This window comes from Helianthus annuus, chromosome 4 (genome assembly GCF_002127325.2).
Source record: "Helianthus annuus cultivar XRQ/B chromosome 4, HanXRQr2.0-SUNRISE, whole genome shotgun sequence".
NCBI lineage: Eukaryota > Viridiplantae > Streptophyta > Magnoliopsida > Asterales > Asteraceae > Helianthus > Helianthus annuus.
The window spans coordinates 160438565-160456820 of record NC_035436.2 but is presented as its reverse complement, the minus strand read 5'-3'; the positions used below and the strand labels follow the sequence as shown (position 1 = coordinate 160456820).

Below are 18256 nucleotides of genomic sequence, written 5' to 3'. Positions count from 1 at the left end.
ATATGTTTAGTTTTAGCGTGATGTACTGGATTCTTTGTTATGTTTATAGCGGCCTCATTATCAAGAAAAAGAGGTGTGTTAAGAAACTACAAACCGTAGTCACGCATCTATTGTTGTATCCACAAAATCTGAGAGCAGCAACTGCTAGCAGATACATACTCCGCTTCACATGTAGATAGCGCCACAGACGTTTGTTTCTTACACTGCCAGGTAACCAATCTAGGTCCAAAGAACTGGCATCCTGAAGTTTTTGATTTGGTATTGACTTTGCAGCATCCGAAATCCGAATCGGAATACCCTTCGAGCGTAAAGTCGCCTTTTCTAGGATACCACAACCCCAATGAAGAAGTTCCTTTCAGGTAGCGTAATATCCTCTTCACAATAATCATGTGCGAAGCTCTCGGGTTAGATTGATATCTTGCTACGAGGCACGTTGGGTACATGATATCATGACGTGAAGCAATTAGATACATCAAAGAACCTATCATGGAACGGTAAAACGTTTCATCAGCCCTGTCTCCGGTGAGATCTGGGTGAATCCCATGATTTGTTGCAAGTGGGGTAGCAGCTGGAGTAGAACTTGACATCCCAAATTTCTCTAGAATATCACGAACGTACTTCGTCTGGTGAATGAAAATTCCCTCAGGTAGTTGTTCAACTTGTAATCCCAAAAAGAATTTCATCTCCCCCATTGATGACATTTCAAATTTTTGTTTCATCACTGATTCAAAGTCTTTGCATAGACTCTCATTTGTCGACCCAAAAATTATATCGTCTACGTAAATCTGTACTATCAGAAGATGACCGTCGACCTCTTTAGTGAAGAGAGTGGCATCCACTTTTCCACGAATGAACTTGTTGGCTAGTAGGTGTTGAGACATAGTCTCGTACCAAGCTCTCGGGGCCTGGTGTAAACCATACAGCGCTTTGTCCAATAAGTAGACCTTGTTTTTGTGGATTGGATCGGTGAAGCCCGGCGGCTGACCGACATAAACCTCCTCTTTGACCTTCCCATAAAGAAACGCCGATTTTACATCTAACTGATATACCTTGAAGTTCTTCCAAGACGCAAATGCAAGGAAAATTCTGATTGCCTCCAATCGTGCCACAGGAGCATAGACTTCTGTAAAATCAATCCCCTCCTGTTGACTAAAGCCCTGAACAACGAGTCGAGCTTTGTTCCTTACAACAACTCCTCTGTCGTCTCTCTTACACTTAAATACCCATTTAGTATTGATTTTTCTATGACCATCCGGAAAATCCACTAACTTCCACACTCCCAACTTTTCAAACTGACTTAACTCTTTTTGCATCGCAATGACCCAAGAGTCTTCAGTAAGCGCCTCTTTGTAAGTTCTCAGTTCAATCTGCGAGATAAAACAACTTAGTGAAAATTCAGTTTGTAAAGGTGCTACTGTAGAATAAAAACATGTAAGGCCCTGGTCAATTTGACGTCTCGTGCGAACGCCTGAATGCAATTCTCCTATGATCAACTCCTCTGGATGATATGAAAGAGTTCGCGGCATCACTTCTCTTGGAACATCTACATTTCCCTCCAGATTAGTAACATTCTGATCTGCATCTTGTTCACCAACTTGGTTTGTTTGACTTGATATCTGGATATGCTCCCCCTCAGAATCTGAATCACCATGATCAAATACTGGCATGTTCTCAGCGTCTTGATTATCATTCTGATCCGACTGATTACCAGGAGCAACTTCATCATCATGTTCACCAGCATTGCTGGGACCTGCTTCATCATCATTTGCAGTTTCCCGAGGTCTTCTAGAATACTCAGCTGGGAACCTTTGCTGCGACTCATATTCACGCAAAATATCCAGCTCATCAAAGAAATCTTCATCTTCCTCTGACTCTTCTCTCATGTCAAACGAATCCCAAAGTTTGTCATAATGATAACGCCATGAATCACCAGGATTCTGCGGCGGCATAGTATAACCTTGACATTCAACATTTGCAGCTTCAATAATCCGCTTCTCACTTGGAACGAAGACACGTCGCATTGGATTTGCATAACCAACAAATATTCCCTCAATGCACTTCGGACCAAACTTTCCATGAGGTTCTATAACTGTACAGGGTGACCCGAACGGTTCTAGATACTTCAAATTTGGTTTGCGATTATTGATTAGCTCAAAGAATGTTTTGTTGAACTTCTTGACAGTTAGAACCCTGTTGAGCGTATAGCATGCGGCGGAAACAGCTTCAGCCCAAAAATTAATCGGTAACTTTGAATCTGCGAGCATAGTTCTAGCCGTCTCGATTAGCGTCCAGTTTTTGCGTTCTGCGACTCCATTCTGCTGCGGAGTGTACGGAGCACTAAACTCATGCAATATACCTTTTTCATCACAAAATTCTTCCATCTTGCTGTTCTTGAATTCAGTACCATTATCACTTCGAATTCTTTTGATACGCCTTTGGTACAGATTCTCAATTCTTTTAAACAACGCCATCAAACTATCAAATGTTTCGTCTTTCGTCTTCAAGAAAGAAACCCACGAAAATCTGGAATAATCATCAGTAACGACCAAACAGTAATAATCTCCTGTAATACTCTTGACATTCACAGGACCAAATAAATCCATGTGAAGTCTTTCCAGAGGTCTCGAAACTGAATTGACTTGCTTTGTAGGGTGTGACTTTTTCTTCTGCTTGCCTTTGACACAGCTAATGCACTCCCCTTCCAGATTAAAACCTTTGACATGAACTCCTGGAACTAAATCATTGTGCACCAAGTGATTCATCTTCCTTAGGGGAATATGTCCCATCTTGCGGTGCCACAATCTCGATTCTTTCTCAGTCGCTCTGGACACAAAACAATGAGCCTGACCCGTCGTTGTAGTAGCTACGCTCATGTCCAACACGTACAGATCATTAACTCTCGGTGCCCTCATGATAATCCATTCCTCAGGAATAACAAATCCTGGTTTCAAGATCAAACATTCTTTGTCAGTAAAGTGAGTAGTGTACATCCTGTCACAGATCTGGGAGATACTCAGCAGATTGATCTCCAGCTCAGCAATGTAGTTAACTCTCTCAAACGTCACAATCCCGTTGGATAACGTTCCTTCACCAATAATCCTTCCTCCTTGATTACCCGCAAAACCTACGTATGCTCCATTTATGTTTCTTACATCATACAGCAACGCAGTCTTCCCTGTCATATGTCTTGAAGCTCCACTATCCATGATCCATCTGGATACAAGTTTTGGAAGATCCTGCACATAACAAACTTTGACTTAACCAACTTCAATAAAGATGCCGATTCATGCTTCGCGATCCAGGAAGCTCCGACAATTCAAACTGCTTAGTCAAACATGGTATCCACCCAGGCCTCATCAGCCTTGGGTGTAACCTTGACTGTTTTAACTCTCGCAACTTGAATTTTAAAGTTTTCAGCCTTTAGAGGTGGAAAATTTGCATCATAATCAACTTGAATTGAATCCTCAGAAGGTGAAATCTTTTTCTCTGTTTTTGGTTTCCAAACTTGTTGAGATAATGCAACCCGTTTATAAAACTTGTCGTTTTTAGTTACCACTTTCTTTACAGGTTCATTTTTCACTCTGGTTTTGTCATTTTTCAAACTCTTTTTCTCAACAATCATTGGTGCTTTACCCTTCATATCAACTTTCTTCTGTTGAGTCTTCACAGTTTCAGTCTTAGGCTTCACATTGGTACACTTTCGTGCAATGTGACCAACTTGATTACATCTGAAGCATGTTCGAGTATCAGCCACTCGACTTGTGCCTTCAGACTGAGCCTGTGAAGCTCTTTTCTCAAAGAATTCTTCATTTGATTTTGAAAAAAATTCTTTTTCTTCATCAGCAAGTGAACTCGAACTGTTCACAAACTTTTTCTTCTCAACAAACTTCTTGTTTATAACATTTCTTTTCTGATAAGACTTACCCCTAATAACCACCCGACCAGTTATTTCGATTGTTATTGTAAAAACGTGGTGGATTAACAGATTTCTTGTTGTAATCTTTTTCTTTCTCAAAACTCATTTTGCTCTTCGTTTGACTCAGATTGTTCACTTCTGACAAATCAACTTCAACTAACTTGAAAACATTTGTCAATTTGCTCAAGTTTACATTCTCAATCGGAAACTCAGAATCCGAAAACAACTTATCTGAACCTAACATCTTGTACATGACAAGATTTGATTCTTCATTTAAGTTGTTCTTGGACTTTTGTTTCGGAATGTATTTGTCCAAGAAACACCCATCTTCCTCAGTAGTGTCACTATCCGTTTTTAGCACATTTTCAACAACACCTTTTACAATATCATTTTGGACACTAACGTCATTGGAAGATGTGGACGTGACATCAATTGAATCCGGAAGTTTCATTTCACTTTCTTCTTCAATTTCAACCAACCCAGATTGCTTTTTCGTGTAATTATCCAAAATCGGCGGTGGAACTCTATGAAAACCCACCCCGGTTCCATCAGAATACACATCTTCGCCAGCTTTGTTTTTACCAATGGGTTTTGGAACAATGTGTTGCAAAACAAAGCTTGCGGAGCTGTAACTATTAAGCTTCAACTGGATTCGCTCGTTTTCAATCACAACCTCTTGAACTTTAAGTTTCAATTTAGCGATTTCATCCAGTTGTTAGTTGATTGATTCTTCTTTTACTCTAAGCACTGATTTTAATTGAACGTTTTCTTTATATCTTTTACCATTTTGATCATTATTATCTTTCATTGTGCTTTTGAGTTTTTCAAACTTTTCAGAAATCTGACGGTTTTCAAGAATTAACTTTTTTATTTTCCTTTTTAACTTTTTCATGATCAATTTTATCATTTTCAATTTGACTAGTTAATTCTCTTATCCGTTCAGTTGATTCTCAACGCTTCTGACTTTTGCTGTCAGATCATCAACTTTCTTTCCGTTGAGATACGTGACTGTATTACAAAATTTGCACTCTTTGTTGCAATTTTTGCAATCAATATTTCCATCAATTTGTTTACCTGACGCATTTGTTGACAAGTTTGAACTGACCTGGCTTTTTGACTCAGACACGGAGTTAGAGTCTACCTCAAGTGCTTTAGCAGCCAGCACTTTGTCAGCCATTTTTCCCAGATTCTCCGCAGTCAACTCCTGCGTTGTGTCAATAACCCCAGTATCAATCTTCTTTGATTTTTCTATCTCTTCTTTCTCCTTTTTCTCTTTCTCTTCTTTCTCCTTCTTCTCTTTCTCTTCTTTCTCTTTCTCATCTCCAGTTCCTCACCATTTATTTTGCCAATACTCATCCTCTTCTTTGTACTCCTTGATTATGGCTTCAATATCAAGCGTTTTGTCATCGATCGCAATATTTCCATATGGGTCAAGATAACACTCCCTGTCCGGATCCCATCTTCTCGCTCTCCTCGCTTCCAGATAAATACCAGAAATTCTAATGATTCTGTTTTCAGCCAACATTTTTCTGTATTGATACTTTTGCTCTTCAGTTCGGTTATCTTTCCACGGAATAGGTTCAGTTTTTGCCATGAATGCGTAGCCAACCGCATCTTCCTCTGGTAAAACCTCTTTACTCCAATCATACCCCTCATCATCATAAATCACCGCAAGAGCTCTAGATTTCTCTTTGTTGTCTTCAACCTGCTTCAATCTAGGCGGCTCGGATTTATTCTGATGATATATCGCCTTCTTGTAGTAATCCCCTCTGAAAGGGTTCTCCGACTCATCAGCATATGCGTTTCTGCATTTCGCTTGAAGTGACCTTTCTGCTTACACTTGAAGCACGTTACCTTGGACTTGTCAAACCCCAATTGGTAGATGGACCACCAATTGTCTTCCTTCCAGTTATTTCCATGAAACGTTGTGCTCGACGAACCGCACTGGCCATGCACCAACGAGTGTCGATTAACTCCATTTCTTCAGGATCTATTTGATCATAGTCCTCTTTCGTTAAGTTGGTGTTGCCTATCTTCCCTGCTACTAACCCTTCATAGGATTCCAACACAGATGCTAGAAAGATCATCTGTTGTTTAGCCGACTCCTCATCAAAATTCTGAGCATTCTTTAAGTCTATTGCGATATTGCATTGAAACTTTGCATCAGAATGACTTGCAGATGATGAAGATCCACTGTGATAACCACTATGATTTCCACTGCTTTGACTGCTTGACTTTCTTTGCTTGCTATGGACACATTCTCAGCAGAAAACGCAGTCTTGGGAGAAGTTGTTTGTGGCATCATGCTCTTCGGATAATACAAATCCAAATTCTGTTGATAAGATGAGTGATTGACTTTGAATGTCTTCTTCAACTCCAACTCATGACTCTCGAGTTTTTCAATCAGCAAATCTAAAGTCAACTTTTCTGGATCTTTGATGGTATTTTTCAGCATCAACGCATAATATCTCCAATCCATCTCGTCTGGTAACGAATCGAACAATTTGTCGATAAGCTCATCCTCAGGATATCTAATATCATGTCTTGCTAATTCCAGCTTTAGATGACCAAACCTTTCTATCATTTTACAAACTGATTCGTTCTTAAACATCCAAAAAGATCAAACTCTTTTCTAAGAAGTTTTCATTTGTTTTTCACAATTTCTGAACTTCCTAAACATTTTGTTTCAAGCTTCTTCCAGAGACCTTTTGCATTTGAATAATCAATCAGTGAGATTATGTCTTCCCGAACGGACTGAAATAACAATGCCACACATTTTTGCTCAGCCACAAATGATTCGATCTCCTCAGCTGATGTTAGAGTTTCACCATTTTTGTTTCCATTGACATAACCATTTTTCAGACTTTTCCAGCTGGGAAATGCAAATGCCATCAACCAATCTTCAAACTTTCTTGACCACCGACTGTATTCCTCGATAGCCATTAGCTTTGGAGGTCTATTGAAGGTTCCAAAGGCACTTTCAGATTCCCAAACTTCCGTTAACTTTTTCTTCGCATTCGGCGGATTCTCATTCGCATTGCTTGACGAAGTATCATCGTTTCCAGAATTTCCAGAGAATGCGTACATGTCGCTAAATGGGTTCAAGAATATACCATCCATCTTGAATGTACCTGCAAAATCAGCAAACACTTAGAAAAATTTTCGAGATTTTTGAAAAACAGTGACAAATGAGCGAAATATCAATTTTGTGACAAATAAGCGAAATCACATATGCCACAAAAGCGAAACCAGTTATTTGACAGAAAAACGAAACCAGTATGACCGTATGAGCGAAACTATAAGTGACCGTATGATCGAAACTACTCAATGTCAGTATGAGCGAAACTACAAGTGTCCGTATGAGCGGAACTACACGTCTGTATGAGCGAAACTAGCAATTTTGAGCGAAACCTTCGAGCGAAACTATGAATTTCGAGTGAAACCTGCGATGTTCGAATAAGCGAAACTAGGTTTTTAACTGATTTTTACCATTTTAAGCCGTATTTTAATCTGATTCTTTCTAGGGTTTGTTATTACTATGTTTCACACGTTATATTCGAAAATTAGGCCATTTCAACCGTAGGAATCAGTTCAAATCGAAAAAGTATGAGAGAAAGTGAGTAGAAATGAGAGAATTCTGTAGAATCAAGCTGTAGTATTATGAACTCCTCGTCCTGAGCTCTGATACCACTTGTTGGACCATGTTCCGACCCTAAACAGTCAGCTGAGAACGTTCATCTTCACATACAAAGGCGGAATCAATGCACATGAAGTTACACAGTTATTCCTTTTCAATTCCTTCACTTTTATTGCTTTCTGATTCAATTTTGATAGAGTTTGGTTACACAAGCAATGACTAGGTTCCGCTCGTACGTACATGCATGAATGACCTAGTTTCGCTCAAAGTGACTATATATAGTTCCTGTGGTTTCGCTTATTAGACATGCCAAATAAGCGAAACTATCTAATTACCACATAAGCGAAACCCTCATGACAAATGAGCGAAACCTCTTACAAATTATGACATATAAGCGAAACCTCTTATATAAACCCTAATTTTGTCTTTCAAGCTCTAATCTTGACATATCTTGACCTAAGACTTAATGTAGACGTAGTCAACAGACATCTCATGCACCAACATTTACTGTGAGTATCATAAGGACTCGGGCCACTCAACCAATAACTGCATCAGTCTCCGGTTGGAGATTGAACGAGCCCTAAAAGAGGGGAGCTGCAACATCTATTGACAGCCGCGCAGAAGAAAACCAAGCGCATCACCCCCAACGACGAGGGCACTTCCACGGGGAAAAAGACCATGTATGTGGCCTCAACCCACATGATCAATGGAGGCCGTGGAAGGCCGCGCAAAGCGGCATGAAGAGGGGATAACGACTGGAAAGACGAACAAGTCGTTTTCCCCAAAGTCCGAGGCGGACCGCGCGACAGGCGCGCCGTCGTTATCACCGGCTACCTAGCTAATTACTGCACGGAGCATTTGTTCATCGATCTGGGCAGTACTACTGATATTATGTATGAGCAGTGCTTGAACCAATTCGATCAGGAAGACAAAGATCGATTGCAGCCGGTAGACAACCCTTTAGCCGGATTCGCGGGGGAAACAGTATTCTCTCTAGGCCAGATTACCTTCCCCGTGCGCCTTACCAACCGTAAGCACACGAGGATCGAGGAGGTAAACTTTATGGTTTTACCCCACACCTCCGATACGACGTAATTCTCGGGCGAGAGTCCCAAGGGGACTTTAACATGATTACATCCGTCCCACATTCTGCCATCGACTTCCTAACCGAGACGGGGGTCGCCATAATTTATGCCCGCAGATAAGTCATGTCTACGGACGAACTACGTCCGACCAAGACAGCAAGGCTCACCTCCAACACCTAACCAGAGAAATAGGTTCTTAACGCAAGACACTCAGAAAAGACGGTGACATTGGGTCACGCCTTGTCTAACAGCACAAGGGCGCACCTGAAGCAACCCCTCTTCAGGAATCAAGATATTTTCACGTGGACACCCGTAGACATGACAGGTGTGCCACGCGAAGTCGCGCAACATTTCTTGAATACCTTACCAGGTATCAAACCGGTGATCCAATGCCAATGCCACCTCGGATCCGCAAAGAATGAGGCGATGAATGAGCAGGTCAAAAAACTGCTCTCCGCATGCATCCTGCGGGAAGTCAAATAACAGACTTGGTTATCCACCCAGTCATGATAGAAAAAGCGACTGGGGGCTGGCGCATGTGCGTCGACTACAAAGACCTCAACAAAGCCTGCTCCAAAGACTGCTACGCACTTCCAGAGATCGACGAAAAAGTTGATAACCTCGCCCCATTCCGATGGAAGTGTTTCCTCGATTGTTATAAAGGCTACCACCAAGTGCAGATGGCAATCGAGGACGAACACAAAACGACATTCCGCACCCCTACGGGGAATTACAGTTACACAAAAATGCTATTCGAGTTGCGTAACGCGGGTGCAACCTATTAAAAACTGATGAACGACACTTTTGGCAATCAAATCAGCAAGAGTTTCAAAATCTACATGGACGACCTAGTCGTCATGAGCATGGAGGAGGATACCATGCTCACAGATATCAAAAGAACATTCCAAACTCTGTGAAGCGTCAACATGAAGCTCAACCCAGGGAAATGCTCGTTTAGAATGGAAGAAGGCAAGTTCCTTGGATTAATCGTAACAAAAGATGGATTCAAAGTGAACCCAGAAAAAGTACAGGCGATCGAGCGCATGCCATCGCCTTCTACGATGAAGGAAATGCAGCGACTAGCCGGCCGGTTAGCCGCGTTAAACAGATTCTTAGCCAACCACGCGGCTAAATCTTACCCCTTCATCAGTACTCTGCGGAACTGCTTAAAAAAGGAACGGTTCCAATGGACCGCAAAGGTAGAAAACGGCTTTCGAAAGATGAAAGAGTGTTTGATCCAACTCCCAACTCTCACTGCACCACGCAAGAAAGAACCGCTCATCCTATACCTATCAGCCGCAGACAACGTGGTAGGTGCGGTGCTCATCGTGGAACGAGAAGGAGTTCAAACACCAATCTATTACGTCAGCAAAATGCTAAATGACCCAGAGACAAGATACTCCATCATGAGAAGTTGGTACTCGCACTGATACATGCATCCAGACGGTTGCGCCGTTACTTTGCAAATCACGTCATTACCGTGTTAACCAACTACAGGATCGGGCAAATCCTCTCCAAGCCCGAAATCTCTGGGAGACTAGCAAAATGGGCCATTGAACTGGGCGCACACACATGGGTTTACAAACACGCCCATCACTCAAAGGACAGGTCTTAGCTGACTCCGCCGCGGAGGTACCGCCAAATCGCATTCAAGAATGCGAAGACGAACAAACCCCTACACCTCCACCATCCTCATCAGACATCTGGGCACTATACACTGATGGTGCGTCTAACGAAGACGGTGCGGGTGCAGGTCTGCGACTCGTTAGCCCAAATGGTCAAGAGCTTACCTACGCAATCCGCCTCGACTTTAAAAGTACAAATAACGAGGCATAATACGAGGCTTTACTAGTAGGGCTGCGCTTGGAAGTCAAACTCGGCGTCCAACACTTGGAAGCACACGTTGACTCATTATTGGTTGCAGGGCAGGTCCGTGGCGACTATGCCGCGAAAGGAGATATCATGATCCTCTACCTTGAGCAAGCCATGCAACTGAAATCACGGTTCACCTCCTTCAATATTCGCCATATCAACAGGAGTGAGAACAAACCCGCGGATGCACTCTCAAAACTCGCATCCACAAGCTTCTAACACCTGGCAAAGGAAATACGTATTGAGATCCTGCAAAATCCCTCAGTACCTTTGCGCCAAGTTAACGTCATCCAATACGGGACAACGTCTTGGATGACACCAATCATCGCATACTTACAATCAGGTGTTACCCCTAAGAGCAAAGCAGAGGCACGTAAACTGCAATACAAGGCGTGCCACTACCAGATGGGGGACGATATTCTATACCGAAAATCATACCTAAGGCCACTCCTACGATGCGTCAACCCACAAGATGCCACGTATCTCATTAGGGAGATACATGACGAATATGCGGCATACATGCAGGGCCGCGTATGGTAGTGGCCAAAATCATCAACGCTGGGTACTACTGGCCCAACATGCACCTGGACGCCGTTAAAGTCTTGCACAAATGTTTTAATTGTCAACGACACGTACCAAAGACATCGCGCCCAAAAAACAACCTCATCCCTGTCACCACTGCATGGCCTTTTCAAAAATGGGCAATCGACGTGGTGGGACCATTTCCAGGCGCACCGGGTGCGGTAAAATTTATCATAGTGGCGGTCGACTACTTCACCAAATGGGTAGAAGCAAAACCGCTAGCCTCTACCACTGCTATGATAACCAGGAAATTAGTCTGGGAACACATCATTTGTCGTTTCGGTCTACCAATGTGCATCGTAACCGATAACGGCACCAACTTCGCGACCGAAGATTTCCAAAACTGGCTAAAGGAACTAAATATTGAACACGTCTTCTCCTCAGTGGCGCATCCGCAAGGGAATGGCCAAGTTGAGAGCATCAATAAAAGTTTAGTCGAAGGCATAAAGGCACAGTTGGGAACAGTCAGACGCGGTTAGGTCGATGAACTCCCAAGTATCCTATGGGCCCATAGGACTAGCCCAAAGACAAGTCACGGGGAGACGCCCTTCAACCTAGTCTATGGCTCCGAGGGGGTGATCCTCGCTGAGATAGGTCTCCCTTCACCACGAATGTTAGTTGTCAACGAAATTACCAACAGTGACGAGCGCAGACTTGAGTTGGACCTCTTGGAAGAAAGACGTGAAAACACAGCAATCAATGAGGCCAAGTACAAAACAAAACTGGAAAAGTACTACAACGTGCGCGTCCGCATCTGCACATTCAACCCGGGAGACTATATCCTTCGGGACAATGAAGCCTCTAACGCAGAGTGCCCTGGGAAACTTGCCCCCAAGTGGGAAGGACCGTACCTTATCCAAGAGGTCTTGGGCAAAAGCGCATACAGATTACAAACGTTAGAAGGTGAACCTATCGCAAGAACTTGGAACGCACAACAACTTCGACGTTATTACATGTAAGCTACGTTTACATTTTCCATGAAACCTACTGGCCCGCAGGCCATTTGTCAATAAATAAATGAACAATTTAATGCAATATTGTTTATCTTTTTATTACAAATGCGTGTTCCACTTTGCGGTATCTTCAAAAACAGATTGGCAGAATCCTCATTCGCGATACCCACACAAAGTGGTGACCACACACAAATATTGTAATATGCCAGCAACGGCAAAACATCAGCATTTATCCGGCTGGATACGCACATACAGTTTTTACAAAACTTAAACAATTCCTAAACCCTAACGGGATAAAAATGGGAATTGACTAATACTCACACGACAAAGGTGTAGAGTATACTCAACCGCGCTTTACAGCCAACAGGGTTATTCATATACTTGCATGTCACCTAGACGTGCAAACGGCAAACAATGACTTAATATTATTTACATGCGCCTGAAACATTGGCCTTAAATAGACACTATTTCAACCGCGCTCACACAAAGACAAAGTAAATATCCTTTACTAATGAACTTTGAGCCGCAGATACTTGCATATCACCTAGACATGCAAATGGCAAATCCAGACTTAATGTTATTTATAAAGGCCTTAAACTTTGGCCTTACAAACATTAACTCACACATGTTCAAGAACGCAAGAAGTAAACACACTTGTACAAATTGAACAAAAAGAAACTTTATATTCCAAAAAAGTTTCTACACCTATGTGGTGCACAAGAAATTTACATAAGTTTATCCCAACATTTATATCAAAGAGGAAGTCAAAAAAGGGCACGCAGGCCAACCTAGTCTTCTTTTGTACCACTGGTGCCCGCTTCACCCTTTGCGCCACCAGCGGTCTCCTCCTCCTCCTCCTTAGGATCATCATACAACAACCGCAAGCAGTCCACATAATCTTCCGCCTCTAAGCATTTCTCAATATCTTCAATGGCGGAAATGGACAAGCTGTTGTACGCGTTAACAGCTGCAACATACCGAGCCTCAGTATCTACACCATGGAACTCAGATCTCTCATCAGTAAACTTGCTCTTGTAGAAAGGGTTCACATGATTAAGGCATTCCTTGTAACCAGCCTTGAACCCCGCCTCCCGTGCACGCTCCTTAAGCTCATTAACAGCAGTTGCGTTTTCAGGGACGAGGTTAAACAAAAGCAAAACCTAAAGATAACAAAGGCACCGGCTACTTACATGCCCGATAGCGTGATCACGCATCCAGTCATGGTCTACCTTAAGCTGATCCAAAGAGGTAACCAAACTATCTCTGGCCTCAGCAGCCTCCCTTGCCCGCGTTTCAGCTTCAGTCGCGCGGGCAGTGACCTCCTCAAGAATGGTCACACGGTTCTGCACTTCAACCTATCAACAACAAAGCATACATAAGTATAGAAGGATAATCAATTATACTTGTAAAACAAAGAAGCAAACTCAAGTAAACGTAAGTCATACCTTGAGATCCTCAACAACCTTGTTTAAATTGTTGCGGTCAGCATCCGCCGCTTCAAGAGCCTTGGCACCGCGTGCCTCCGCTTCTTTTGCCTCTTTGGCAGCCGCTTCAGCTACGGCCTTCTCCTTCATCAAAGCAGCATTCGCCGCCTTGAGATTGGTTAGCTCCTGACGAACACGGAAAAGTTTTTCATTTTCTCGAGCGCAAGCTTCCCTCCAACCCTTGTGCTCATCAGAAAGCAATTTGGCAAGAGTACGAACCTGTTTAAGGCTAGCAGTCGCAACCCAAGTTTCGGTCTGCTTTAGCTTCTCAAAAGCAGCTTTCTCTCTTTCAAGCTGCTCCACACCTTCACGAGCAACTTTCGCCATTGCCTCAGCCTCAACCCGCAGGCGAATGGTTTCCTCTTCCTTGTGGCCAAGGACCCTGTAATCCTCTATAATCGCATTCGCCATTATAGAGCTTCCAACAAGCATGGAAGAGATCTGGTTTATCCGGTTCTCATGAGATAGACCACGGGCACAAAGAACGTCAAACGGGGTGCCCAAACCACTCAAGATATCCCTACAAGCGGAGGGATCGTTCGAAATATCATCCCCTTGCATAACAGTCCAAGAGGACGATGGTAGTTCACACCCCGATTTTCCGTGTAAGAACGGTAATAAAACTCCAATTCAGTCTCACCAGGCTGAATGGACGGTTCTTCAAAGCCCGTACCTGCGAAGGTAGAACCAGAAACCTTCTCGACAGCAGGGGATTTTGGCTTCTCAGCATCAGGGGACTTCAGATTATCCCCCCCCCCCTCAACATCAATATCACGCGGCTCAATCAAATTGTCAGATGAATCCACCGTATCAAAGATGGTCTGACCCGCGGCCTTCTTCCCAGTATACTCCGCATGCGCAGATGGCGGAGTAACTACTTCGATAGAAGGACTTCTTTTGAACTCCTTATTGACTCCCATGTCCACATCCGCGTCTCACGGGGGAGAAAAACGAGCGTCAAAAAGGAAAAAGTCTTCTAACGCGGTTCTACAACAACGCAAAAAACAACCATAAGTTACAAGCTAAAATGACAAACACTTGTAAACATATGGTCAACTTACCAGTCACAACCGCAGGCTTTGGCTGCGAGATAGCAGCCGTCTGAGTCCTTCTCAACTTCGGACGTTTCTGCTCACCAGCACCAGCGACATCTACCTTCCGCTTCTTCTCATCAGCAGGTTTAGAACCTGTAGAGGACCCACTTGCAGCAGCACCACCACCTAGAACACCCAAACCCTCAAGGGTGTCAGACACTACCACGTAATTGTTGTAGCTGCGTAAACGAGTACGAGATATACCTGCCACCTGCGACACCAAAGGAGGAACAACAGCCGGCTCATGCGTTTTCTTCGGTTTGCGAATCCTCACGCCTTTCTCCACATGCTTTTTGGGAACACCTGTCGCATCAGGGTCTCCCAAAGCCCCAAGATCACATGCATTTCACTCATCAACAAGCAATCAGCAAGGCCAACTTATTTACAAAACAAGTAAGGAAAGTATATCTACTATACCTTTGCCTTGCGGCAACTCTGCATCCAGTGCGGCCTTATGAGGCACCCGGAAATTGCCGCTAATGGTGACATTAAACCCGTCCTCATCATCCGCACAAGCCAAAACCTCAACGTTACCCTTAAACTTTGGGTCAAACATTCTCCAAAGGGGAGCATCCTCTGATAGTACATTTACAAAATCTCAGTAACAAAGATAAGAAAGCAAGAAACCGCACAGGAGGAAATATACTTACCACCACTTTTCTCTCGCACGACCGGCCTTGCTTTCCTGCTCATTCTCCCCAACATCATCCGCAACACCCACAACTGCGAATTACTCAGTTTTTTCCACCCAATGATCCGCAACCGCGGGAACAAGTCCACCGTATCCACTAGAGGGACAATAATGGTCTCCGTTATGATCGTGTCCGTCACGTTCCTAAAGGTCAACTTGGCAGTAACCGCAGCAGCCTTGATGTAGAAGAACTTTGTCTTCCATTTTATCAAACCCTTTGGTGGGACCATCAACTTAGAGCTACCGTCCCTTTGACGGAAGAAGAAGAAACCCATTGACACTATCATCTGATAGAACCGCCGGAAGTCTCCGACGGTGGGTTCTATACCAAGAGCACGAAACGTGTACTCGAAATTTCGAACCCGAATCATTCCGAAAGGGCTCAGTTAAGAAATGTGGAGTTTATACCACTCCAGAACCTCAGCAAAGAACACAGTCAGCAGTAACCGGAGGTTACAAACGCCGAAGAAATCAGCCAACATAATGACATACCCCGCCGGAGCATCGGCGGCGGTATCACCCTCTTGTGGATGGATGGCACCATACTCTTGTGGCATCTGAACATCCATCATCAGATTGTCGAACGAAGCTTTCGACCATTTCAGAACCGACAAGCCTCCGCCGAGAGCATCACCCTCCTCCTCCTCCGCCGCCACCGGCGACGAAGGTTCAGGATTCTCACCAGGAGTAGAATAGGGATTAGATGGTTCAGCCATCATGAAAAAGAAGAAAGAGAATGTATGGTAAAGTCAGGAATTTCGAAGAAACCTCACCGATAAAACAAATGATTTATCGAAGAAGACGAAGGTTTTTTCACTCACTCTTGGCCGGAAAATTTTTTGAATTTTCGAAGAAGTGAGGGGAAACCCCAAACGATTTCCCCTTTTATACTCATCGCAATTAATGCTGTACAGTAACCGAAACGTCGTGCAAAAAAGGAACGACTCATGTGACGCCACTTGTACAGCGACGGTTCCGCTGACGGTTACCACGCGCGCGTGGCCGTTCACGCTCCTGACATTACTTAACTTTTCACCTTCTGCTGCAGTGCAGTGATTGCCTTGGGCAGTGCAAACGTCCTTTCATTTCAGCACATGCCAGGCAGATCCCACCAACTTTCACCAACCCGCACGTACGGTCTACAAAGTTTACAAAAGCTACAAATGAAGAGAACTCTCATGTACGCGGCATGCGGTTTTTTATGGTTTCTCAAACCATAACCTAGACCGCATGTCATTTTTTACATCCCCTCAAAAAAATAGAAAATGTATATTTACACTATGTAAAGGGGAATAACCAATATCCGCATATACCCACGAGCACACGTGGAATATGCAGAGATGACACACACGAGCCCGCACAGGTGTGTCAGATACTCAGAACCAGCGTTGTTCTTTGGACTGCGAAAACCGCTACTCGGGAACAGCAAAGCCGCATTACCTTGAAGTTCTTCAAGCTTCAAATCCCTCGTGTCCAGTTCATAACCACAGAGGGAACGCAAACAGCTTCTCCGTAGGGAAAAAGATAAGTACGATGAGCGACCGCACATCAGCAACCCTGACTCATGATCTTTCAAGAGCTACAACAAACTGGAATACTCTTTTAAAGCAAGTCTTATGCGACAAACCGCAGACACTCATGAGTAGCTACGGCGAAACGTAACTACGCGAACAGTAGCTACGGAAGAGCCACGCCTAAGTCATCACAAAGCTACTTCCAGGAAAATTGCTTTCCAACTAAGCGTGAAGGAAAGTGGCTACAAAACAAATGCGGACGAGTTCCACCCAGATTCCCAAGTATCTAAGGTGATCTCCTTGAGCAACAAGCCAAGCAACAGTGGTAACAAGTCTGCTTATGACTTTGTTTGCCCACCTACGGACTACATAGAATAAACAATGGTGGGCACTACCATGCCTATGACCATGTTTATTTGCCCATGGTTCAAGAGAACGATTCACATTGTTCGACCAAACATGGCCAACAACGACACAAGATCTCCATATTGTTCGACCAAACATGGCCAACAATGTAAAAGAACGAGGTAACCGCAAAGGACGTGTGGTTACTTGAGAGCTAAACTGGAAGGACACGAATACCCCACAAAATAGGGATCATCGTTACATATCCAGTTGATAAACATAAAGCGAGAGCAAGACACTTACAACATTGCATCCGCTACCGCAGAGGTTACAACTAGAGTTGCGGCCACTGACATCTTCAGTCACAATCTCAAAGGTTGGTTCGACACACCAACAGGTGGCAACCAACCTTGATGACATCAGAAAAAGGTAGACCATACTACCGGAAAACCCTCGGCTGAGAATTCCGCATCAGACGGAACTTGCTCACCGGTACGGATCCCCAGCGTGATTTACTTGAAGCAGGAGCCATCAGCATGGCCTAGAATCTTCTCCAACTTCTAAAGTACCCAATCGACCTCATAGTCTAGTATTCCTCCCACATGCAACTTGCATGAGGAAACAACACTAGACTGGGGGGACTTGAAGGGGTATAGTCCCAGATCTCGCGCCAACATGACCGCGAGTGACCATTACCCTTATAAAAAAAACCCCGCCGGCAAGAACTTATCTGTGTCCGTGCGGGCACGCGCTAACACAACGGTCGAATCCAATCGGTCAAATGATGAGAAGACTTACCTTGTGTATGAAAAGGGGTGTACACATAGCGATGCGGCCTGGAACCGCATCCTATGAACATTTTCATCACGACAAGGGATCTGGATAACAGCAACAGTCACCACAAGTGGCGATGCGGCCTGGCATCGCATCCCGCAGTCTTCGCCAGAGTGAGAATGCGGAAACAACAGCAGTTACCGCAAGCAGCGATGCGGCGCAGCACCGCATCCTATCCACGAGGCAAGTGGGACTGACATCACAGAGCAAGTGGCACCAATGACAGTCGCCTGTCAGCCCATACGTAAG

At 44.0% G+C, this 18256-nt stretch overlaps 1 protein-coding gene across 2 annotated transcripts; it reads right to left on the bottom strand.

The window, feature by feature from the left end:
• Positions 1-12761: 12761 nt before the first annotated feature.
• LOC110933873 lies at positions 12762-17840 on the bottom strand. 2 transcript variants are annotated; one of them, XM_035988575.1, is made up of 4 exons: positions 14828-17840; positions 13491-14749; positions 13236-13400; positions 12762-13148 (listed from the first exon to the last, which is right to left on the bottom strand). In XM_035988575.1, the coding sequence occupies exons 2-4, from the start codon at positions 14088-14090 to the stop codon at positions 12834-12836; spliced, it is 1080 nt and encodes a 359-aa protein (XP_035844468.1). In that variant the 5' UTR covers positions 14091-14749; positions 14828-17840; the 3' UTR covers positions 12762-12833. The 2 variants fall into 2 exon arrangements, with proteins under 2 accessions (XP_035844468.1, XP_035844467.1); XM_035988574.1 differs by having other exon boundaries at positions 13491-17840.
• Between the last annotated feature and the right edge of the window lie 416 nt (positions 17841-18256).